Source organism: Microtus oregoni, unplaced genomic scaffold, assembly GCF_018167655.1.
Source record: "Microtus oregoni isolate MIOR12 unplaced genomic scaffold, Mior012 000028F_ref0000031, whole genome shotgun sequence".
Lineage (NCBI taxonomy): Eukaryota > Metazoa > Chordata > Mammalia > Rodentia > Cricetidae > Microtus > Microtus oregoni.
The window spans coordinates 7,690,078-7,716,887 of record NW_024543087.1 but is presented as its reverse complement, the minus strand read 5'-3'; the positions used below and the strand labels follow the sequence as shown (position 1 = coordinate 7,716,887).

Here is a 26,810-nt window from a genome sequence, read left to right as displayed (position 1 = left end):
CACATATACTTTTTTCCACTGATACAGGTCATCATCAAAAGAGCCGTACAATAAACAGCATTCACTAAAAGGCTCTTAGTATGCAACAATTTATCTCAGCATAGCACTTCATTCAATCGTAATTTTCATATATTAATATGCAATACCATTTTTGAAGACAGGATTTCAGGTAGTCCAGGCTGTCCTTAAAGTCTCCACGTAGCTGAAGATGACCTTGAACTCCCGATTCTCCTGCCTCTGCCTCCCAAGTGCTGGGAAGGCAGGAGTGAACCACCATGCCCAGGGCTCATGAGCTATTTTTCAATGTAATCATCCAACACCAAATACTTTTCTTGTTCCCTAACAGGTTAAGCCAAGTTAAAGCATCAATGATTCTGATAAACATGATACATTTTATTTTTTATGTTAAATGTAACTCTTGATGATCAAAAGTGGTATCATTTTACAATGTATATAAAACTCTTAAAATTTCTGCCTTGAGAAAATATAAAACGCTATGGGATAGTATAGATTGCAGCTTTTAACAATTTCTCAAACTGTCACTTATATTATTGTAAAATTTTTGCACTCAGATTTCATGACTGCCAAATTGCCATAAAGTTGTCTTACAAGTGGACAGTGGTGGTTGGGGTCCAGTATGGGCTCTTCATCTCTGCTATGAATATCACGGCATAGCCACTTAATACAAGGCAGATGAAGGACTCAGCACTCACGTCGAGTGTCACAAGCGTTCTTCATCTCAAGCACACCTGCACTTTGATCTGTTCCTCTTCTAACCCACTTCAGGGAATCAACAGCAACAATTCAAACACACCACAATGAAGAATCACCCAGAAAGTCTGGGAACGAGTTTTTAAATAGTGTTTACACACACGTACACAATTAGGAAGTGGGGCGCTGGCTCTACAGCTTAGGTGCTTGCTATACAAGCATGAGAGTCCAAGTTCAGATCCCCAACATCCATGCAAAAGCTAGGCATGGCTATGCACTTGCAGATGAAGACAGGCGCATCCCTGGAGCTCACTGGCCATCAGTATAACCAAATTAGTGAGCTTCCGGTTCAGTGAGAGACCATGTCTCAAGAGAATAAAACAGAGACTGATAAGACATCCAGTATTCCCCTTTAGACCTCTCATGTGAGTGTATAGCATGTACATTCACATACACATGTCATACACCACACATACTACTCAACATGCACAGATTTGAAAAAAGGAGATGTAGAAAATGCACTTTTACAACACTCCAATAGTATGCAAACGATTTACCCCCAACAGTATGCAAATGATTTACCCCCTCCAACAGTATGCCAATGATGTAACCCCAACAGTATGCCAATAATTTAATACCTCCAACAGGATATAAATGATTTACCCCCTCCAACAGTAGGCAAACGATGTAACCTCTCCAACAGTAGGCAATAATTTACCCCCTCCAACAGTAAACAATGATTTACCCCCTCCAATAGTAGGCAATGATTTAACCCCTTCAATGGTAGGCAATGATTTAACCCCTCCTACGGTAGGCAAATGAATTAGCATTAGCCAGAAGCCAAGACACTTTTCAGTGACTTCTGATGGCATTTCTTACCTGGGATGCCTGGTGGTGTTTTCAGATATTTTCCATTAAAATGTTGAATTACCACTTCACATTTTTCGGTAGACTCCATTCTGGGTGGGGGGAGAAAGTATGGGGAAGTTAACATGAGATTATATGTTTCTATCAAGTTGTTCCTATAACAATATACAATAAAGGGTTATAAGAAAGGGATGGGGGAGTTTAATTTGACATGTGCACATGAATTACCATCTGTTGTCATAGCTACCATGGGCTCGTGAGACTTGACAAGGTTATCACTGCTCAATGTGTCATCCCATATGGCTGCCCAGGGGGATGTCACAGAACTAACCTGAGACCTTTACTTCCTTCTACACAAGGCAGCTTGGCAGTGGACAGCATTCAATTGATGTTAACCAAATGACTAAATTAGGAGCCAGGAGAGGCAGGTTGTATCAATGGGGGCATGGAGGCTGGAGGAGCCAAAGTTCCTCTCCAGTAAGTGGTGGCATTGGGGATCTTGACCAACATCAGCCACGGTCAAAGCCTGAGCAGTGCTAACTCAGCCACACTGTGAGAACGATGCACTGTATTTGGATAGCTTGCTGCCTAAGGTCACATGGTGGGACAGTTATTAGCCCTGTGGCACTTTTATTGAAAACTCATTGTGTGGAAGATACCTAGAGAGAATTATTTGGGGTCCCTACATATAAGAGGAAGCTAAAAGAACACACAAAACCATAATATTGTCTTTTGATTCGGCGTAATAACCAGGATAGCTTAGTATGAAACAGCAAAATTTAATGAAGGGATAGCTTACAACACCAGCGATCCAGCGACAGGCAGGAAATACAAAAGGACCTAAGGGGCTCATGCCGCCAGATACATAGGTAAACATTAGCCCCAGGCGAACAAGCCCCCCATTGGGCTGGGCTTCCCCTACAGTCTTTTTAGAATTTTGGCTACTTTCCTATTCCTTTTTTATATTTAATACTAGATACAAATATTCATAAGATGAGGTTTTTGTGTGAAATGTCCGCATTTCACGTACAATCTAAGGACAGATTGCTTTCCCATCCCAGCATCATGTTCATCTTGGCAAGACTGCCCTGGCTCAGGTGTATCTGCAAGGGTTTCCACAAAATAAACTGTATATGGTCTTCACTTTGTTATTTCTCTCTCTCTCGGTCTCTCTCTCTCTCTCTCTCTCTCTCTCTCTCTCTCTCTTTGATTGTCATGCCTGTAGAGGTGAAAAGGAGTCAGTCCCTAGAACTGGAGTTATAAGTGGTTGTTAACCAGCCCGGGTGCTGAGAACTGAACTCATGTTCTCTGGAAGAGCAGTAAATGCTCTTAACTGCAGACCCAATTTCCCAACTCCATCAATGACATTTTAAATATAGAGAATAATATATATGTGTATATATATATTCAGTTATTAATGACAAGAACCCTCAAATCAAAAGATATTTGAATAAGAAAAGCAAGACATATTTTCCTCATTCTAAATATTTAGGAACAGGGAAATACAAGTTTCTTCATCTTTACATTTCCTACCTACTAGAACCTTTAATCGTATTCTTCTTATTTCTACGTTTTCTTTGTTTGTAGTAGGAAACTTCCTTTTCTAGGAATAAAAGAATTCTTGTCTGCCTCTGCACCTTCCCACAGGGTCTACTCCCTGTTGCCTCTTTGAGGAAAAGCTTCCTCCTAGCAGAGACATGAGCCCGAGAGGAAATGGGAGCCCTTACCTCCCACAGATGCTGCATTAGTGAAATTTTATTCTAGGAGGTAAAGACTGGCGGCTCATGCCTTGAGTCCCTTCTCTCCTAAACCTGTCTCTGGGAGCTCAGGGGATAAACGCTGCCTGCCAAGCCCCACCAATCAAGCCCTTTCTCTTTGTCCTGGAATGACACATATTTTACATGAAGACCAAACATAACCGGAGGTTACAATGTGCAGCTGCGGATTTTGTGAATACAGGAGCAAGGAGAGAAGAAAACGGGCTGCTGCCCACCCCACGTGCCTACACTATTTTTACTCTGGTTTGAAAGTTTCGAGTCATCCCTTCTGGGTTCTAAGTACGATCATCTTCTCTTAACGCCATTTTACAGCCGCGGCGAGCCTGCTGGGGTCTCTTTCTAAGAACACAAAGATAGCAGGCTAGGCAGACGGCTCACTTTGGGTTCATTCAGATCTAACTAAGTAGATATCTGCTGTGAGCCACCAGAGACACTTTTCTGAGAGAATAAAGCAATAAAAGTCTGTTTTCTCTGGCTGTAATCACGCCGTGTCAAAGCACGTTACGTTGTACCACCCAGCAGTGACAATTTCATTTGAATACTTGGGGCCACATCTGAAAAGTGCCAAAGGGGCAGGGACAAAGCTCTGGAAACAAGAGTGAGACCTGTAGGTGAATAGCAGGGTTAGCCAGAGCATACCTATTTTCTTCTCTAGTTTCGCAACGAAGTGCCCCGCGAGGCTGCCAACCCCAGCTATCTGAAATCTGGCCCGTGCTTGGGCTAAATTGAAGTGAGCGCTCTCTAGTATGTTTGGAAAGACAGCAGCGAATACAGAGGCCTTGACCAGCCCCTTTCATTTGGCCTGGCTCACTCCAGTGTAGCTATTATTCCATGAGGTACCTGAGGCCTTCCCTGCTCTGCCCTGCAGATCAGCTCCAGAGTGGAGTCAGCCACCTGACAATGCATTAAGCAGGGTCTTATAAGGTTCCGGTCACTGTGTAAAGCTTCCAGGGGTTTTGTTAGAGCTGCCGTTTAAACATAAACACACATTCAGGGTCCTGCTTCTTTCTTGTCTCTTGACTCACAACTGCTGGTTTCAGTCATTGGAAACACACTGAAGAATTTGGTTGCTGCAGCAGCAGCTGCCTGCCCCTCGTTTGTCTCCTTCTTCCTCCTCTGTTCTCCTAAACAACCGCTACTGCTCAGAGAAACTGATTTCACGGCTCACACAATTCCCACAGTCAAACTACAGTGCATGAGAACCCGATCTAGCATTGGCAGAATGTTCTGGATCTGGCTTGACACACAGAGGAATAAAAGTCTTGAGGAAAACCATGTTCAGCTTAACTCTTTCACCTTAACTCTCAGTTCACGATCTGAAAGTCCTAAGCATTATAAGATAAGGATATAAAAACAAATCCACTCTGTCATGTGTTATGCTTAATCAGAGGCTTCCGCTCTTGTGAAATATCTGGGATTTTGCAATCATAGCACTGGATAAATTATTGGTGACTTGGAACATCCAACCTCGTGAGCCAAACATCCTCATTTCTGGTAAAATTTACACAAAGCATCAAAGCTATCAGAAGATTTTTAATGACTAAAATGTGTGCTCTTTCAAGCATTTCAAAAATAAATCATATGTCATTTGCTTTATAACCCATTGCAATGTAGAGGGCCATGGTGAGTCCCTAGGACAACGAAAAGAAAAAGAATTCAAAAAAATTAAAAATATTTGAAAAACATCTTAGGCTGTGTGTGTGTGTGTGTGTGTGTGTGTGTGTGTGTGTGTGATTGCATGTGTGTGAGCCCATGTCCAAAACCACTTTGTAGAATTACATCATTAAGTCAGTTTTCCTTAGGAATGTGGCTTGTGAGAGGATGCCCATGCTCCATTAGATGGCCCTACAGCCATGCAGATATAAGCAGCATTAAGTGGACGGAGTAGGTTTAAAGGTGGGGGTAGAGCACGTGAAATTTGGAGGAAAAACTGAGGGTTGTATTGGAGGAACTACAGGAGAAGGACTGAGGAAGAATTTGATCAAAACCTACTGCATGCATGTATCAGATTTTCATACAATAATAAAAAGGTTAAATAAAAATGCATCATATTACTAAAGAATTAGAAATTGTCTCAGACATTTTCTCCACTGCATAAATAAAAAAAAATCAACCCTTTGATTTGGGGAGCACCATAGGTGTCCTCCCTGAAGACTGGCTCACAGATGACTTGGCCTAGAAGCTGCGCCTCCTATCTCTGTACTCAGAAGGATTTTCGAGGAGACAGACCACCATTGTGGTCTTGACAGTGTCCTAGTTTCGTTTCTGTTGTGACCCCATCCAAAAACATCCTGACCCCATCTAAAAAGCAATTAAGGGAGCAAAGGGGATTATTTCAGTTTAAAATTCGAGATTACACACAGTTCATCACTGTGGGGAGGTCAAGGCAGGAACTTGAAACAGTCAGGTCGCATGCACATCCGCTGGAGAGAAATGAATGCATGCGTGTTTCCTTGCTCACTTGTGCTCAGCTCAGCTTTTTCATTCTCACACAATTTAGGATCCCATTCCTAAGGAATGGTGCTGCCAGGCAATTTCAGATGCAGAGACATTCTCCAGGGTCAGAATCAGGACTATCCAAGAAGACCAAAGCCAGAGGAAATGTCACAGACCTGAGCAGTCTAGGAAGACGCAACAACACATTTGAACATGATACACCGAACTGGATCCCAGGACAGAATGAGGGCTGATGGAGGAGAGGGTGGGTTCCACAGAGAGTCTGGAGTTGCTATTACAATGATAGCTTCTTGGGTTTTATGTCTGCTAAGACTCATCATGTCAGCAATGATGACCTTGAACTCCCAATGAAACAGGAGCATCAGGAGCATCGCCTTGAAGCTCATGGGCCATCTAACCTCTGTAGCAAGAGCAATAGAACAAGTGAGACTGTTCCATTAGCAAGGGGAAGGAGGGGACCAACTCCTGAAAGGTGTCTTCTGGCTCACAGCCACCTCGCCCCAGTAATTAGTTTTGAAAAGAGAAGGAATCTGAGGGCTTTTTCCCTATTTCCTGTTTTGGCCTAGTGTCTGAGGCATCCTGTCTCTAAATACAGGCTGTACTAGATTCTGAGGACAGGACTCTGCTTTCCCTGTGACCTGCAGGTGGCAAGAGCTTCCTGAGGTCTGCCTCTCTTGTCATCTCAGGATCACTGTGTCAGTTCCCATGACCCTGCCCACAATTCTGGAAATCAGCGTCTAGTATAGTCTTCTCGGTAGAGGAATAATATGCTGAACCTATGTCCATCACCTTGATCAATAATAGAGAAATAAAACATAACCACAGGGGATGTACAGTTCAAGAAACATGCCAGAAAACAAAACAAAATAAAATCAAAATGGCTTTTCTTCTGACTCAATACAGAAAGTATCAGAAAGTACCTCTGTCCCTCAGATTAACTGAGTACAGATACCTAAGAGGGTGTGACATTCTTGCCTAGATGCATATTAATCTAACTCTTTATATAGGCCAGATTAATGTTTCCAGAAAGAGCTTTGATTATAGAAATTAGAAAAAATAACACAAAAATGGCTTGATCTCTTTTAAATAAGCCATCTGCATATAGAGACAAGAGACATATACAGGCTGAAGTCTGGGTAACCAGCCTTTAGGGCAGGCCTTCAGGATGACTTTCAAGTTAGTGTCCCTGGCTGTGCAGTGGGGCAGAATAATACATTCAGATCTGGAAGTGTTTGTCTGGAAAGTCTTGTTTGTCTATGATGCTCGCTACTGAAGAGGCTCAGGTGGGTTGAAGATTCCCGCCTGACGATTAACATGAATCCAAGGCCACCAGCATGACTAGTGAACCCTGGGTATGCTACAGCCAGTGCCAGGGAACTCACCTAGCATGCAGTGGGGCCTGAGGACAGCACTAAGAATAGCTTTGCCATTGTATGCTGTAGAAAGCCAAGACTTTGACGCTTAGAACTTTCCAAAAGACTTCTAATTCATTTCTTTGAGTCACATTTTATTCTTAGATATAGTTAAAGGCATTCTCTTGTTTTGTGGTCTCCTGTCTCCCAAACTTGCCAAATCTGCCACAGTCTAGATCCCTTACTTCCTTTTTCTCTTAGCAGGTTTTTTCCCCCTTCCCAAGTCCCTAGAGATTTCTTTTTATCATTTGCATATTTCAAAATTGAATTATTCCCTATTGAAAGAGCTGTCCCACCTTGACCCCTGGTCCCATACTCTGAATCATAGTCCTGTATTTTATTTTGATTTTGTGACACTATAGTAATTTGATATTATTTAATATTTGACTGCTTATCACATCCAATGATCTCCATAAACCAATAAAATATTGGTTCCCCAAAGCAATATGTTTCTCTGTTCATGGGCACCTCAATAATAACGTATTAAAATAGTGCCTGGCATGTAGGGAACTATAGACATTTGAATCTGATGAACTAAGATAGGGAATGAATAAATATATTTCATGTATCAGGAAGAAGTTTGAAGCTTGAAGTATACAAGAATACACATAAGACATACAGAAGAGAGATAGAAACAAATGATTTCTAGCCCATGCAGAACTATGCTTACCCCTACAAAGATGTAGAGAATCAAGGGGTCAGACAAGCTTACAGAAAGCTGGGCATGGAGGAAGTATACAAAATAAGTGGCTCAAATTTAAAATGCAAGCAATAAGAGGCTATATTTCCAAGTGTGTCTTCTCTGCTGACCAGCACCAACAGCTGGCCTGAAATTCCAGAACCACTGGGATATCTAACAGTTCACTTCACTTTCTCCTGGTTTCTTTTTAGAACACGAAGTGGGTGAAGGGATTTAATACCTCCAAATTTCCCTGGGAATTCAGTTCACCAAGTTCAGTTCCACGTGAGTGAAGGACTTTTGTTTCAGAACTGTGTTTTTATCCAACAGTTATTTTTTTTAAAAAAAAAAACATGTCATTTTTAAATGATATATAGCTATCTGATGTGGGATTTCTTTCTGTATGTTGTTATTACCATTGATAAATATAGGCTTTGGGCCTATAGCAGAGCTATAGGGGAACAGAGCTAGGCAAGGAAAACTAGCTGGGATAAAGGAGGTAGAATCAGAGAGAAGCCATGTAACTCCGCCGGAGCCAGACAGAACATTAGCTGGTAAACCACAGCCACGTGGAGATACACAGATTAATATAAATGTGTTAAATTAATATGTAAGAGTCAGCCAATAAGAAGCTAGAGCTAATGGACCACGCAGTGATTTAAATAATATAGTTTCTGTGTGGTTATTTCGGTTCTGGGCGGCTGGGACAAACAAGCAGCCTAATAAAACAATCAACATGTTCTTCCTTTCCCAGCTTCTTAGAAAGATATAGGAAGAGCAAGACTGGAGTTTGGGATATTTCAGATTAACAACTGAGTGATGCTGTCTGATTCATTGTCTTGTTGGCTGACTTTCTGAATCACTGACAAGGATGAGAAAGGCAGTGTGATTTTGGAGTGGTTGAGATGCTACTGGTCCAGAGCTTAACCACAAGTTATCCTGAGCTATCTTTAGTGGCCCCAATAGCCATAACTTGCCCAGGTCTGTGTCTGACCTTAACATCATGACTTTGTGGTCAACTGAAAACTTTTGAATGCAGATACTCAGCCGATCACTTCATCCCACCATCCAGCAGGGCACAGACACTTCAGAAAGTATCTCAGGCCTGTAGCAAAGTTTGTTCTGATTGCAGGCAACCTACCGAGGTGAAGTTTCCACCTGTATACTTGAATAATATGTTGATTTATGGTTTTCATTGTTCTATTACTGTGAAAACTTCATGGAAGTTATTACATAGAAACATGGTATTTGAGGTAACCCAAGTCTGTTTCCCCAGGCCATGGTCACTCATATTTGGCTCCAGAATAAACTCTCTCTTAGAAGCTTCAAAAAGATGACTGTGTTTTGGGGTTTAACAACTAGGTGATTGATGGCTCTGAGGCTCTGAATACACAGCGATGAGAACAGATGGTTCTGCCTTCTCCACCCACAATCACAGTGTTTGATGGTGAGAACATAGAATGCAGGTAGGAGGCAGGAAGCAGCGCATGACAGGGAGAGCAGAGGTATCCACAGAGGATGAAGCCGGGAGGAACCAGCAGCGTAGCTCCCAGTGGGTCACATCTGCCCAGCCACTGGAGGAGGAATTACAATTACCAAAAGAAACGGCCTCACTCTTTCTAGTGTCTGCCAGCATGACTGGAACAGTCTGGGTGCAGACGCAGCTGCAGCAGCGAGATTGCTAATCACGAAATTTACCCTTGATCACATTTGATTTCCTGGTTCCATGTACCTTAGATGGCAATGCCAAAAGTACTGCAAAAAGTACAGGGCAGGGTTGTTTTTCTGTTTTCGTTTGTTTCCTTAGCAGAGTCAAGGTAGATATAAGTGAAAAACGCCCCAAAGAATAAAAACCAAAAAGAGTTGGATTGATTTGATGGGCATGAAACATTTGCCAGGGAAGCAAAGAGCAGCTCTTGCTTTATACTGGTTCTTAAATAAAACTTGCTGCTTTCATTGTGTTTATTGTAAATCTCTTTTCTCGTTATATTTCAGGAGATGGGAAAGAATAACAGATATAATGCCCAGTTAGATAATAAAGCTATAAAATGTTGATATTCAAAGTCATTCCTAAAAAATACATGAAAGACTAAAGCCAAACCATCCCAATGTGTTCAGTCCTGTCCTGTGCTTAGGAGTGAACATAGTCAGGCCTGGCTAGTACCTGGACGGGAGAAAATAAATGAAGAGTATTTTTTGACTCGCTGTTTATATTAATTATTAATGATCAGGCTAGTATTTGTCTAAAATTTCCATGAATTGGCATTATTTTTAATTGATAAAAAAAGAAAGAATGGCAATGATTTATTTAGAAAGTCTGTTCATTCCAGAGGGAAGGGCCAAGCCAGTGTGGCCACAAGTTAAGGGCCACCTAAAGGAAGCCTCTAGGAGAAGCACACTGAGAGCACAGAAGACTGAGTGAACACACAGCACAAAGGTCTCTGTAGCCTTCTCTCATGCTCTTTAGACCCCAGGGGAAGGACGGGGGACAGTAAATGCCTTCTTAAAGAGGGTCTGTGTTTTCAGATGTTAGCGCCTCCATCCCACTCCACCCCCCATCACTTCTCCACACTGAGTCGGGCACACTTTCGTGTGATTCTTCTGGACAACTGGTCTCCTGTTTCTGGGAAAGGGGAACAGCCAGCTTGGGCACATGCTCATGTGCCTTCAGACTCCCTGATTTATGCTGGGAGTTGATCTTCATTTTCACAGGCCTGCCACACCCACGAGCTCCCTAGGAACCCCAGATGATCAACATTCCCACCATTAACGTCTGGTTTTAGAGGTTTATGACATAGCTCTAAAATGCCACCTGGAGGGTGGGGGATCTCACCAAATTGTTTCAAGTTATAAGAGAATTTCTTAAACTGAAGGGAAACCATAAGACTGAAGCGTGTGTAATTTCACACTCTGCCCAGTGTTTCGGGAGCACTGAAGAACTTTTTTTTTTCTGCACCCTACCGGCATTCATATCAAAGCTTTGAAGTTAACTGTTTTAAATATAAAATGAAGATAGTCCTTTTACTTTGAAGAGATGGTTATAAAAGAAGATTAATGTATAGTTTGCAAGTAAAATAATAATGGGGAGCATGTTTCTTTCGAGTCAAAGGGATTTCAGATCTCTTGAATATAAACTAAGGGACACATCTAAGGGTGAGGGGTGACCAGGGTGATATCCAAATGACACACCATGCAGGTTTTGTCCACTGAGATAGAAACACATTCTCAAGACACATGTTACAACTTACTAGATACAAATATAAGCCAGCTGCTCTTTCAGTGGGCACAGAATCTTCCTTTGATAGAGCCTGCAACACTCTGGACTTCTTGAAGAGCCAGCCTAACACCTGAGCTGTGCAGAACCTGCTGCGGTTTTCTGTGACACTGCACTGACCCTAGTGTTAGAATTGGCTTATCGTCATCAGCCAATGCTGTCTTCCCCTATGTTGTTATAATACAAGAGAGCAAGCAAAAAATTGAAGGACTTCAACTAGTCATCAAAAGTTACTCAAGAGTGACTGGGGAAATTGTTTGGGTGGTAATGGTGAAAAACTTAACTTGGGAAAGTGGAGACCTCTGCAAAGTTTAATTTCTAGTCCTGTTAGTAGAAGCAAGAGGCACCATTGTTGCAGAAAACAGAATGAATGCTATATTGTGAGTAAGCAGGAATCTGGATGGTTCTATTAACACATGGTAGAGCTAAAAACATAGCCATAGTTTATGCCGTTGAGTCAATCATAGGAGGTCCTGCTCCTCAAAATTTAAAATCTAAACTTAACTGAGAAACGAAGACTCATTCTCCATCTATGTCCAAGAGACTGACAAAAGAAATCAGGATCTTAACTTGGGTTCTTTTTCTAAATGTACTCTCCTTCTAAAGTCAGTAAACCCAGTCCTAAGAGAAGAAAAGCCTGCTGACCACGCACTTACAATCCCAGCGCTGAGGAAACCAAGGCTACCCTGTGCCACAAGGTGCTCCTGTCTGCAAAATGAAAAACAAAACCAAAGAAACTACCTAGAGTTTTATGGAAGAATTCAACTGGTGATTTAAGGTCACAGCGCTAAATTTAAAGATTATTGAGCTAAGTTACTTTGGAAAGTCATGGAATGATAATCATACAGTTACAATTGCACTCATCTATCCACCCACCCACCTGTTCACCCAGCCATCTATTCATCTACCCACCAGTCCATCTATCCTCCATCTTTCCACCCACCCACCCACCTACCCACCCATCCACTCATCCATCTGCCAGCCACCTATCCATCCACCCAGCCATCAATCCATCTACCCACCTACTAATATATCATCCACCATTCACCCATCCATCTGTTCAACTACCCTCCGATCCATCTACCTACCCATCCATTCATCCATCTACTCACCTCCCTACCCATCCATCAATTTATCCATTCATCCACTCACCTACCCATCCATCCATCCAGCCAGCCAGCCATCCAGCCAGCCATTCACTCACCTACTCACCTACCCATCCATTCATCCATCCACCCACCTCCCTACCCACCCACCCATCTACCCATCCACCCACCCACCCACCTACCCATCCATCCATCACCTACTCTTTCATCTATTCTTCATCCATCCACGCATCTATCCAGCCATCCACCCATCTTCCCATTTAACAATCAAAAAGAAAACAAGCTAGCAATACAGTGGGAGAACACAGAAATAAAGTAAAGTATTGGGTGCAGCTATGATAAATTTTATTTGAAAAAAAACTTTTACAGGAGTGGGAAACATAGAATTTAACTTGGGTAACAGTCTGGGGTTGGAGGTCAGGGAAGAATTCTCTGAAGAAAAATGGCTCAGTCAGTACCTAAGAGCTGAGTAGGCAGAAGGCAGTAGAATAGCTGTAGACAAGGTGGTCAATCAAAAAGGGTAGCCTTGTCTAGGTCACAAGACAGGAAGAACCATTGCCGGGAAGGTGAGCCAAGCCAGGGTGACACTTGGGGATAGTTGTGGAATGAAATCACTCAGGCAATGCTGAAGGACTCTGATGTGCCTAGATTTGAATTTTTAAGGTCGCCCTGTGACTTCTCAGTGAGAAATACTCCAGAGGAGGAAGAGGCTGAATTTAGAACAGTGAGAATAATCAACCAAAAGCTCTCAGCCTCCCACAGTTCCTCCAGAGATAAATCTGCATTTTGTCCTTTCATGATTCTGTCTGCCATGATTGCAGTTTTGATCTGATGATTTGATTGTTTAATTCTGCCCTTTGTAGAAGACTGGGCTTTCTTCCCTTGAGGCAAATCCAAAATATACAGTGGGGATTGGTGTGAAAGACAAGTGAATAGACCTGACTTAGTGCCTCGAGATACTCTGTAGCTCCATCTCAAGTTCATCTGTAGTCCTAACCCATAATAATTCAGAAGGTAATGTATTTGGAGACAGATAATTAAGTTAAAAGAGGACCCTAATCCACCAGGACCAGTGCTTTTAGGAGATTCAGCTTGGAGTGCTGAAACCATTCAACTGAGCTATTCGTGAACCTCACGGGATGAAAATCATGGAACGGATCACTCATCAACCACCCATCCATCCCACCGTGAACAAAGAAATCAAACATGTAAGCCAGCAGGATGGATGGAAGCCAGGACATGCTGCTCTTGGAGTTGCTATGGAGTCGAAATTGACCTTGAATTTCTAATCCTGCTGCCCCACCTTACCAGCATGGGAACTAATGAGTGTGTGCCACCATGTCTGTTTTACACATGTGTGTTCTACTGATCACCTTGGGATGAACCCCTAGTCCACACTGTCTCAGCTCCCAAAAAACCTATTATCCTCCTTCTGCCTATACTCAGCCAGGGGGGCTATGGAGACTCAGTTTAATTCTCCAATTTCTTATCATTAAGCAATGACATTGAACTTCTGATTCTCCTGCACTGGGACTATGAGAATGTGCCACCATGTCTGGTTTACACGGGGCTTTACCCAAGGTTTGCTGCATGCTAGGCAAGCAGTCTACCTAATGAGCTACATCCCTACCTCCACTACACAGGATTTTTGCTCTGGGATACTGGGTGAAACTGGAAATCTCAGATTTAATTTCTTTGCAAGTATAGACAGGACTGAATGTTCAATATGCATACTATTATGATCAGATACCCATACAGAGAGTCTGTGTACATGTATTAGCAAGCACAATATATTTACAATTTCATGGATTTTTCTTTGGCTTGAAGTAAAGCTACGGAAAGATGAAATATTTGATAAGCTAATTGTATTCTCTTTCATTTTGCATTTTCCATTGCTTTAGGCTTGAGATATTACTGGGGAGTGGGATTAAGAAGAAGCACCGGGGAAAGACAGGTCCCACATAGGTTCCTTACAGAGAAAGAGTTACCTGGCAAAGCCAACGCCCCTGCTGACTCCGTTAGCGTCTCTCAGGATTCTGGTGGATATCACGTGTCCAAAAGGCTTTAGCATGTTCTCCAGCTCCTGCTCATCCATAGAGATGGGGAGATTTGAGATGTATAGATTTGTAGGGTCTTGTTCTTGTTGCTAAGGGAAGAAAAAGAGACAATGATGTAACATCTATTGAGATGCACTGAAAGTAAATTGCAAACCAGTCTAAAGTTCTCTGATGTTCTCAAAGGGCACAGCTTCCCAAGCTTCCCAAACACCTTAGACAGCCAGGGTGTCTGTCCTAGTTAGGGGAATTGTTGCTGTGATGAAACACCATGAACCAAGAAACTTGGGAAGGAAAGGGTTTATTTCAGCTTACACTTCCTGGTAACACAGTACATCACTAGGGAAGTCAAGGCAGGAAGAACCTGAAGGCAGGAATTGATGCAGAGGTGGTGGAGGAGTGCTGCTTACTGGCTTGTTCCCCATGGTTTGTTCAGATTTGTTTATTATAGAACCCAGGACCACCTGCACAGAAATATCCCCACCCACAATGGCCTGGGTCTTTCCCCATCAATCACTGGTTAAGAAAATGCCCTATAGATTTGCTTACATCAGGTCTAATGGAGGCATTTTCCCGGTTGAGACTCCCTCTTCTATGTGACTCTTGCTTGTGTCAGCTGATTAAAAACGAAACAAAACAAAACAAACAAAAAAAAAAAACACCAACAGCCACAACAGTGGCTTACAACTCATCTCATGAAGTCCTGCTCTCAAGTGTTGAGATGACAGGTGTACGTCACCACATCTGGCCACCAATTGCTCTTACTCAACTCCCTTCCAATGCAGAACATTTCATATATATATATATATATATATATATATATATATATATATATATATATATGATTGCCATCAGTGAAAGCCAGGCTCGTTGTCCACACTTCCTTGTAAAACACACACTCACACTACAGCTGAGCTTATGTGAACACAGATTAAAATCACACCTTATCCATGAGGCGTCCACCTGCGACTCCTCTTAGTTCAGATGGCACTGAACCCTTCAGTTCCTCTTTCCCATCTTTGCTAAGTGCTTGCTGTGGACTATGCATGACTTTGTATAGACTGCAGGGTGACAGCAGAAGTCACTGATTTGTCCCTTCTCATGACTTCCTGGGTAGGAGCCTCATTGTCACTATAGATCTTGGCCATCCCGTTAACACAAATCTTTTTCTCAGGTTGTGAGAAATCCCCTTCTCACCTGAAATAAACACTTTGCAGCTTCTCTTGGCTTGTTCATCTGGCCAGCGTCACTACCTTTGCCCTGGGAGGTTACTGGCCACTGAGATAATGCTTCCTGCCTGCATAGGCACTGCTTGGGGGCAACCGCAGATCTGATAACTGAGATTGCTCCTTGTTGTGGAATATTATTTTAACAGGGCAAAGGTGTGTTACATTTGCTTATCCTGCAGAATATTACTTTAACTATATAAAGCTATTCATATATATATATACACACACATATATATAGGTTTATATTTATATAAACAACTGTTTATGCTGCATTTGTTTAATTATGGAAAGATGTATTGCGTTTGTTTCACCTCGCCGGCCTCAGGCACCTGATTGGTCTAATAAAGAGCTGAATGCTCAATACCTAGGCAGGAGAAAGGATAGGCAGGGCTAGCAGGTAGAGAGAATAAATAGGAGGAGAAATCTGACTCCAGAGGAACAAAACGAGAGAACTAGGGAGACACCTGGGCCAGAAACCAGACAGCTGCCGCCAGCCAGCCAGCCATGAGAAGCAGTGAAAGTAAGATATACAGAAGGAAGGTAAAAAACTCTGAGGTAAAAGGTAGATGAAGAGATACAAGTTAATTTAAGTTAAAAGAGCTAGGCGGACAAAAGCTAGGTTAAGAGAGCATTCAAAACTAATAATAAGTCTGGATCATGGTTTGGGAGCTGGTTGATGGCCTAAAAAAAAAAAAAAAGCCTGGTAGAGCTCCTGAGTGTCTGCCAGGCAGGTAGCAGTCTGTATACTCTGAATATATATGTTGCTCTCATTGGTTGATAATAAAAGTTGCTTTGACCTATAGTGAGGCAGAATATAGTGTGGCAGGGAAGTGAAACTGAATACAGGGAGAAAGAAGGGTGGAATCGAGAGAGACTTGAGCCAGTCACCCACGAAGCAAGTTGACAGCAGACCAGTAAAAGCCATGGCCATGTGGCAATACATACATTAATAGAAATGGGTTAATTTAAATTTAAGAGCTAGTTAGTAATAAGCCTGACCAATAGGCCAAAGAATTTGTAATTAATATGTTTCTGTGTGATTATTTGGGTAATAAATCACAGTGTAGTCAGTAGACAAAGCTCTGCCTCCGTGTGCATACAGATACACTGGATGAAGGACGGACTTACAACCACAGCAGGCCAATGAAAGCACTCACTGTGTATTCAGAAGAGTGTCAATTCACAGTTACCAAAGTGAACTTACGTCTGGAATTTTCCTCTCACTAGGTTCAGGTTGTGGTTTACTATGGGTAATTGAAGCCCTGGCAAGCCAACCAGTGAGTGGAGGGTACTCCTACCAGCTAGTGCTCGCTCTCTACCAGTCTCAACACAGCACTCTGCTAAGGCTACACTCAGTAAGCCATCATCCCAGGTACTTCCCGTGTGTTTTTTCTCTCATTAGCCCTATACAATAAAACCCCCACTTTGTAGAAGGCACAATCAATCCATAGCTTGTCTATATGACAAGTGTGAAAGGCAGGGCATATTCCCTAGACCACCATCTAGGCCACAAGTTGTACTGCTCTTTGATGCTGCCTCAGGCTAGACCAGTGGGCACCATGCTGTGACCTAGAACCTCAGTATTAATGCTTCCCGAAGCCAGGTATGCAATGTACACCTATGAGCTCAGCACACAGGAGGTGGAGGCATGAGAGTAAGAAGTTCAGGGCTAGCCTCAGCTACATAGTGATTATGAAGGCTATCTGGGCACCATGAGATTCTCTCTCAAAAGAAAAAATAAATAAATAAAAATTTTAAAATGTCACCTGGAACTGGATAGAAATAACAATTCTCAGGACCATCTTGAGGTACTGAATTATGGACTCCAAGGACCTTGGAATGCTTCCCATAATTGCATCAATTTGAGAGTTGCCATCACAGACCAAGCAGGAATTCTTATATGCAAATGACCTCATTATGTCTAATGCTTCATTCAGTGGTAACAATGCTTATGCAAGCTTTGCCTAATAGCAAAGAAAACCACAACTGCTAGCATTATCTGTATGTGTAAATTTTTTACAATACATGTATGAATTAATAATAAATATAAATATAGTTGTATGTATTTTGGAACAGTTGTATTTTCAGAAACAAAACAGGGTCAGAATGCCATGATTAATCACTAATATCAAAATAAGTCACCCATTTAATTGAATCACTATACTTTAGTCAAACGAAACCTTAGCTTCAAGAGTAAACAAGAGATTAAACTGGCAAAAGGAATCAAAAAAAATCTTCTGGAATAAGTAAAGATAAGGTTTTAAAAAGAATGAGAGACTATAAAAAATGTAATACCAAATATTATTTTAGGTCAAGAAATAATTTTGATACAGAGCTAAATTGCATTATTTGTAACAACTTTATGCAAATAGGTCACAGATTTTTTTTATTAATTCTTGAGATGAATAAGATTTTGTCATGGAGAGATGGCTCAGTGGCTAAGATCACATGTTGCTTTTCTAGAGGACCTGGGTTCAGTTCTTAGCATCCACATAGTGGCTCATAACTGCCTGTAACTCCAGTTTGGGGGTTCTCAATACCCACATAGTGGCTCCTAACTGCCTGTAACTCTAGTTTCAGGGTTCACAGCATCTACACAGCAGTTCACAACTATCTGTAATCCCAGTTTGGGGGATCTCAGTATCCACACAATAGCTTCTAACTACATGTAATTCCAGTTTGGGGATCTCAGCACCCATACAGCAGCTTCCAACTACCTGAAACTCCAGTTTTGGGGTTTACAGCATCCACACAGCAGTTACAACCATCTCTAACTCCAGTTTGGGGGATCTAATTCCCTCTTCTGGGCTTGCACACATGTGGTGTACATACATACATGCAGGCAAAACACTCATCCACATAAAATTTAAAAAAGCTACTACTGTGTTTGTTATTTAAGCCTAACTTACATTTTAAACACTTGTACTACCATGAAAATGTTAAAAATGAACACATCTATCTGAACAAAATGCCACACAGCTTTAGCATATGGGAATGGTGCCTATATATGTGGGAAATATTCAACGGAAATCCTTGTTTCATTTCCTCTCCTTCTCTTTCTCTCTCTCTCTTTCTCTCTCTCTTTCTCTTTCTCTCTCTCTCACACACACACAATATCCTATCACCAACAAACCTCAAATGTCAGAATCATAATAAGAAAATGAGATTATTTTTCCATTAGTTGGCTGAAGGTCTCTCTCCTTCTCTCTCTCTCTCTCTCTCTCTCTCTCTCTCTCTCTCTCTCTCTGATGCTGCACATACATAATAATGAGACTTATGCATATAAACCTTCAACTTTTACAGTATTTTACTATCCATCGCTTAATTTTAATCTTCCCATCATAACTCTAAAGGTATTTTGGCAAATATCAACGCTCGTATTGGATAATGAGGAAAGAGAGCCGTGAAAGATTTATCATGCAGCCCAAGGACAATCTGATAATTAGTGGCAGAGTTAGCATTAGACTTACAACCAGTTCAGCGTATTTTCAACCAGTTCAATGTTCCCCAAGTTTCAATCATTTGCAATTCAGCTTTTGGATATTTTTTTGCCTGCCACATACTATTTATTTAAAAGGTTTCTCTAAAATCAACATGCCTTTAGGACTGAAACTCATTTAAATTCACAATTTTATGTTATGACTGTAACAGAAAAGGTCTGAGTCTCCTGCCAGTGAATCGAATGCTACTCCCAGCAGTGACCAGATTAAGGAATTGTTTGTGGATGCCTTTGACATTTCTAGCTGACTCTGACGCAAAGGGGATTCTCAGTGAAGAGAGGAAGAGGCACATTAGAATACATGCTTTAAACTGGAAAGAATCTGTTCTGGGTAGAGGGCAACTTCCGGTATTCACTTAGAAACTCCATCTGCCTCCCGTGAGACAGGGTCTTTGGTTGACTTTGGCCTCACCCATCCGGCTAGACTGGGTAGTCAGAGAGCCTCCCATTTATAATTTCTCCCAATGCAAAGCATCAAATGCTGAGTCTCCCGTTTTTCATGGTGGGGTTTAAATGAGAATGTCTCCGATAGGCTCCTATGTCTGACTACTTGCTCCCCAGTTGGTGGAAGAGTTTGGGAGGGAGTAGGAGCCGTGACCATGTTGGAGAAGGCTTTAAAAGGCTTACACCATCCCCGGTTAGCACATCCTCTGTCTTGTGGTTCTTGTCTCAAGATGTGAGCTCTCAGCTACTGCTCCAGCATCATGCCTGCCTGCCTGCTGCCATGCATACACTGTGATGGTCAGGGACTCTAACCCTCTGAAATGGTAAGCCCCAAATAAATGCTTTCTTTTATAAATTGCCTTGGTGATCGTGTGATATTCAGCAACAGAACTGAACTATGACACATGGGGCCTGCGGATCAAACTTAGACCATCACACCTGCATGGCAAGCACTTCAGCAACAGAGCTATATCCCTCTCACTAGGAGCAACATGGTTTTCTATAAGACACACATTGAGAAATACATATTCAACCACTTAAGAGTCTCTGCATTCAGCCAGACCTTACAAATGGCTGGGCCACAGCCCATGGCAAGCTCACGACTCAGTCCCCTGTGCTCCTTCGCCCTGGGAGAAGTTGAATAATCGAAGACACCTACATCATTGTCCCAGATGTAGGTGCTGTGATTTTTGTCATTTTCTGTAGGCTAGTTAATCCCAACTCAGATCCATGTCCAGACTCCGTAAGCATTGAGCATGCTGCAGCAACTCAGAAATGTACTGTGAACACCCAGAACATAGTCCACAAGGGATTGCCTAGTAAGCTGTTTCCTGAATCTAAATTCAAACAGCAAGGCCAATTCCTTAGTTGGTATTCACAGAGACAATATACCATTTGATGGGGTCATTCCTTAATTTGTATTCATAGAGAGAATACAGCTTTGGGCAGTGATATTCATTAAATAATTCCATCCCTTGAAATGCAGTGTTAGTCTTGAATATATTGGCTGACAATAGAATTCCAGCTCTTTGTGGAATGAACTTTAAAAGACTATATACCCTGTATTTCCACTTACAATGTTATTTACACAGCAGACTTATCTTAAATGGGTAGTCATTTGAGGGAAGGTTGATTGGTGTCATAAAGCAAATGAGTGCTTTGAACTGTTTAGAATTTCACCTGTGACAGTTGCAATCTAAAAGAACATAAATTTTTTTCTTCAATTATTTAATCAGTTTACTGGCGTCTCTACTTTGAGACAGGGTCTAACGCGTCCCTGGCTACTCTGAAGCTCACTGTGTTGCTGAGGATGATCTTCAGCACCTGGCCCTGCAACCTTGGGTCCTGAGTAGCAGGATCAGGCAGATGTCTGCATCTTCATCCTAGACAGTGCTGGGGTTCGAACCAAAGACCTCAAGTGTGCTTGGTAAGCAGTCTTCCAAATGAACCACCTCCTCAGCCGTTGGCTTAACTCCTTAAGAAGAGGTAGCTTCAGAGGGAACACAAGGGACAACGAATTCATCTGATTTCTTCATTTAACACAGAGAAAATGAAGATTAAGGGATTGGTGTTAATTGTCCCAAGGTCACTCGATGGATTTGAAGTAGGCTAGACATGCAGCAGATAAGGTTTTGTCCTTTTACACTTGGTCCAATGACATTATCAATTGATAATATTGAGTTTACTTTTTAAGATTTGATGACGAGAAAATGGCACATTATGGCGCTAGAGAAGGTCAGCAATACAACAGTTGGTACACCTGGACCGCTCCACTCATTCTTGCTTGAGTTGTACAGTCCCCATCTTGGCCAGCATCCCTTCTCCTGTCCCTACATTGCTGAATGAACACTGTGGGATTTCAGTTTGTAAAAACATACGCCTGCCATCTGTTTGATTGGCTGTGTCACCATCAGCAACTCCTCCATCCTGGGCTGTCTGTGCATCTCTTCACCCGAACAGGGCTCTCTTGACTCATCCCTTATTTTATTAACCTTGTTCATAAAGAATTTAGAGTAGTTTCTCTGTTGTTAATGTGAATAGAAATGTGTCATTTTGCCCAAGAATACATTTTCCCCTGAAATGAGTCCCCCTTTTTCTTTCCCTCAAGGTTTTCACGTATATAAATGACCGAAAAATGTGATTAATTTGTTTCAGATTGCTGTCTTCATAGTTAGTACAGCATCAGAATACAGCAGTATTTAAATAAGCAAAGGGGTGTTCATGTAGAGAGAGAGCACATCCCACATATAGGTCAGATTGATAGGGAGGTAGTTGGGTGCTACCAGGCTCTAAGGCCACTGCGGATGGACCATTCTCTCCTAATCAGGACCTCATAATGCTGGGGACAGAAGCTTCGGGCTTGTAATCAGCAGTTAAGAGAATGAGGTCTGAGTCATGTCTCGGATGGAGATAGAACATTCTGAACTTCCCAGAAGGTCGTAAGATGATGATATAGCCAGAGGCTTTCTGGTAAACAACAAAGACATCCTACTTCACTAGCTCTTAAGAGCTAATATAAAGCAGGCCTCTCAATCACTGGGCAGAAAAACACCCACCAGGAAAACTGTCTGTTTTTGAGACCTTACAGAACAGTGTAAGGCATGCCCAAGTCTAGGTTAGCACAGTGGCCTGCCCTCAAGGCTGTTTTCATCAACTGTTGTCCTTTCAGCAGATACAGCGAAGCAACTGAGCTCAGCAGACAGAAGAGGGACCCGTACCCCATCCTCACCACAGCACTATTCAAAATAGCCATGACTGGGAACCCACAGAAAATGTTTGGCAACTGAGAATGATTAAAGCAAATGTGTTTACCCACCATGGTCTAATAGTTAGGCCAAGAATGGAAGCTCTTTATTTGAGACAACTTGGAGATCACTGTGTCAAGTGAAACAAGCCAGCCACACAAACTCATTCATACAGGGGATGTACAAGCTGGTTCCACCGAAGCTGAGAGCAGAGAGTCAGTGAGACAGCTCAGCAGATCACGATGTCTGCTGTTCATCCCGATGATCCAAGTTCAATTCCCGGGGCACACACAGTCAAAGGAGAGAACAGACGCCTTGGTAATGTTCTCTGACCTCTGCAACAGCACTTTGCCAAGGTCACACACACACACACACACACACACACACGCGCGCGCGCGCACACACACACACACATTAAAATAATATTTTAAAAAAAGAAGTTGAAAGTAAAATGGGGTTTCCAGAGTCTCAGAAGAGCAGGAGGATGGAGAGAAGGGGGAAGACTGATTTACAGACACAGTACAGTTACGTGAGAGCAAGAAGTGCTGCCGGACTTTGGCTCAGGATGGCAACTACAGATAGCAAGAATGCACATTTCAAAAGGCTGGAAGAAAAGATTGGGGCACACATCATCAATGCAAATATTTGTAGAGAATGCACTTATTGATCTTCGTGTTCCACAATGTTTACTTACTGCAAGTGAACTCAGCATATAGATGAGACTCCACTAAGAACAACCTCCTCAAAGCAACAATTAGTAGATACAGTTTTCTAAGAAAGACAGATGATACAGAGTCTTTAATTATTTCAGATTTAGTGCAAGCAGAGCATTGGTGAATGACTGAACAGCCTCAGGTCCAGTCAGAAGGCTTACTTCATGAGAATACAGAGTGGACTTGTAGAGAAATAGATCCCTGGCAACCTGAACCACTGATCCCGGGTGAGTTTTGTTATGCATCTTCTGGGCAGTCTTGAGTTCACATGTGTGTGACTGAACAAGCGAGTCTGAGTCTGCATGTGGTGCCCACGAGCAGCCAGAGGGTTGTGTGCCTTCAGGGCTTTCCTGTATGTCTGCATGTTGTCACACCGGAGCCACAGGTCACACACTGGACTCTAATTTCAGAACCATCAGCCCCTTCCCCACTCTGGAGGATGCTTTGCCCTGTGAGAATGTGATAGATTTACACTAGAAAATACTGCACCCTCCTGATAGTTTCCTTATAACATACCACCATGCCACAGAGACCCATGAATGACTTTGTCCTAACAGTTCTGCTCGCCAAAAATGAAACCAGAGAACAAAGCTACAGAGAGCAACCCAATACCGGGAACAGATTCCACATTTTCTTGGTCTCTTTTTTTCTACTCTGAAGGGCTCTAGGCCATCTATACCATCCAGCTGCTGAGTATTCCAGGACAGAAAGGTATCTCCTGATTTGTTAAGGATTACTTGATTCTACTTCAAACAAGTACAGGATTATAGCTCTGTGTGCAAGCTGCCGTAATTTATTACGGCATTCTATTATTAATTCATACAAGAAAAAGAAGAAGGAAGAGGAAGAGAAAGAAGAGAAGGGAGGGAGGAGGAAGGAGAGAAAAGAAATGAGAAGGAGAAAGAAAAGGAGGAGGAGGAGAAGAGGAGGAGGAGGAGGAGGAGGAGGAGGAGGAGGAGGAGGAGGACAGAATATTAGATTAGCCAGGCATAGAGATTCATTTTTAATTCTAGTGCTCAGGAAACAGAGACAAGCAAATGTCTGAGTTGGAGGCCACTCTGGTCTACAGAGTAAATTCCAGGACAGCAGGAGCTACACAGCAAAAGCCCAACTCAAAAAAATAAAAATAAAAATTTTCTACCTAGAATATGCTGGCACAAGGCGAAGGCTCAACTTTATATTTAGCATATTCAGAAATGTGTTATTGAGGTGCAGTCCTGGTCAGGACATGAAATTACCCTCAAGAACAACCATTCCCACTCGACTCTGGGTAGAGCACAGCCACAGGACACAGCATGAATGTCTGCAAAGTCATGGTCACTTGAAAAAAATACAAGACAATTCAGGAAATTTGAGTTTCTGTTATACAATGAGTATGGGGTAGAGGGATATTCTCAAGTATGTTATATACAAGTGCAAAAATGTCCTTACATAACCCAGTAGCAGGTGCAATGACTATATATCAATACGATAAATAAACAACTAAGCATGAATGGATAACTTTCTCGTATAATTTCATCCCAATTATTTCACAAGAAAGGCACTGTGAATGTTCATTTGCCACGTGGAATTAATGCTAACATCATTTTACATAAATTATTTGTGTTTGGTATTATAATCGTTTCAGGAAGATTATCTAGCAATGTGCCAAGAACTATAAAGTCATTTAAATTCATTATATCTTTATGGCTTCAAAAAACCCTTGAGGTAGACTCCATTCATAGCTCCATTTTACAAGTGAGAAAGGCCGGGTTATCAGGAGCTCTGCAATTGCCCAGTCTCACACAGCCGTCGAGCAGTCCAGCCAGAGGGAATCCAACCAATCCAAGACAGATGCTGTGGACACACTGTGTTGAATGGCTGAGGCACACCTTTTTAAGAGATTAGAATGGGCAATGTATTGCTGGCTGACTGCCTACAGAGTTTCCCTTGAGGCATAAGCTCCTTAGAAAGATACTTCCCCTTCTTAAGAATAAACATCTTCATGATACTGGGAAGTGAGTGAGCAAAGGAGAACCGAGGTTAAGCCTTATTAGTAAGACTAGAACTGTGGCGGTTTCCCAATACTGAGGAAAATAAAACTAACTTTTTTCTAACCTCGACTTCAAGAGGATTATAACAACAAAAGCTACCTTCGACATATGGAGGGAGAGTGGGGGACCGGAGCTCAGTACACAATGCTACTGTCTTGCCGCTTTGCTTGAACCTGCTTTCACTGCTAAACTAGCCCTGCCGACGTCACAGGGAGCTGACTCTGTGGGGCCGTGTGCATGCCACACAGTGGAGGAAACAGTCAGCTCTAGGCTGCCACTTAAAAACTAATTCAGCAAGCATGAAAATTCTGTCAGTCTGGGCGGAGGACATTAGACTCCAGGCTGGTGCAATCCTTGTGTCTCCCAGGAAAACCTGAATAGGTTGCAGAGATTTAGCAACCTTGAACCTTGACCTTGAACACAAACCTGAAGAAAACGTTCTGTGAAGTGAAGTGTGTGTGTGGGGGGGGGGGGGACGTGGGAACGAGTGAGCATGTGTGCAGGGGGTGTAGCTCTCACAATGAAAACTGTCTTTATTAACAGGCACTGAACATTGAAGAACCTAGGTTCCTTCCTATCTTGCCTCTCTGTCTCTAACTAACATGAGGATCTTGGTTGAGAACAGCAAAGGGAAGCTGTAAGCAAGGGTTGCTGGGGTTCAAATGAGGTGAACTCCTTGTACTTCTAGGAGAATGTTTTCCATCATCATTGCTGCTTTGTACCTGGCACTTGTATTCTGATTAGTTTCTTTAAGATGTACTAGAGGAAGCAAGGGAAGTCCAACTCTTAACGTGGCTTAGCGGTGGAACAGATGGCTTTACCAGCAGCGCCTGGGGTCACTCTGAAGACAGGCACACACCGCATGTGTCTTGCCAGCTCTGAGTTTTTAAGGAATCTTATGGTCCCAAAGAATAAGACACTAGAGACAACTGGAGACACTTGCAGTCCCCACACCAATAGATACAAAGACCTGTGCTGCGCTAACTCTTGGTTCTGAGGCTCTTCACCAAACAGACCATCTACTTTTCTTTTTTCTACTTTTTCTTGACATATGTGTTCTTGGCCATGGCTCAGGAGTTCTCCCATCTTTCAGCACATGCTGGCTCCTCCCCAAAGACAAACCCAACTGATGAAGATCCATGCCTTCCATAGATCTCTCAGTTAAGCGGGCAGTTTATGACCGAATTTTAATAATAAGGTGCTATTTTATACCAGCGAATACAACAGCAAACCAGGAATGTAGACATTTGCCCTCAGACTTTTAGAGTCCATAATTTGGAATTCTATTTTCCTTGGCAATTAGACCATGGGTAAATGATGTCTTGGCTCCACCATAAGCTGGAACTTGATCCTTGAAATATAAATCCTCTCAAGATGTAAAGGCTTGAGACAGCTGCATGCCAGGTCAAGCCATCTACATAACTGCATGTGGCCCCGACACCCCCAAAGTGATCTGCCCATATATCACCTCCCAAAAATGGGGAGCATGGCAGGTGAACACACAGTGGCATGGTCACTGGCGCTGGCTGGTTCTATGCTGTTAGCCCATTATTGCCAGTTCTCAGAAAAATTCTTGAACCATACAACTGGAAGCCATGTTTATAACTTCTGCAGGCTAATGTGAAATTCAATGCATGGTGTACTGAAAATTTAGCAGAGAGCCAGGGACACAGGGGAACTCCAGTAACTCATTAATATTCCTGTAATTATAATTACTCAGAAAGCTTAGGACATTACAAACAGACCACTACAAACTGAATATAAGCCATGTTCATAACAGAACAATTATGACTACTTAGAATTCGACCCA

The 26,810-nt window shown here is 42.4% G+C and overlaps 1 protein-coding gene across 13 annotated transcripts in view; it reads right to left on the bottom strand.

Moving 5' to 3' along the window:
• Positions 1-26,810, bottom strand: part of Rbms3 (RNA binding motif single stranded interacting protein 3) — a 1,319,552-nt gene that overhangs the window by 228,445 nt on the left and 1,064,297 nt on the right. For all 13 annotated transcript variants that reach the window (XM_041676984.1, XM_041676985.1, XM_041676986.1 and 10 more), the window contains 2 exons: positions 14,273-14,430; positions 1,591-1,670 (listed from right to left, as the gene is read on the bottom strand). In XM_041676984.1, the coding sequence (XP_041532918.1) occupies positions 1,591-1,670; positions 14,273-14,430 (238 nt within the window). The remainder of the gene's footprint in view (positions 1-1,590; positions 1,671-14,272; positions 14,431-26,810) is intronic.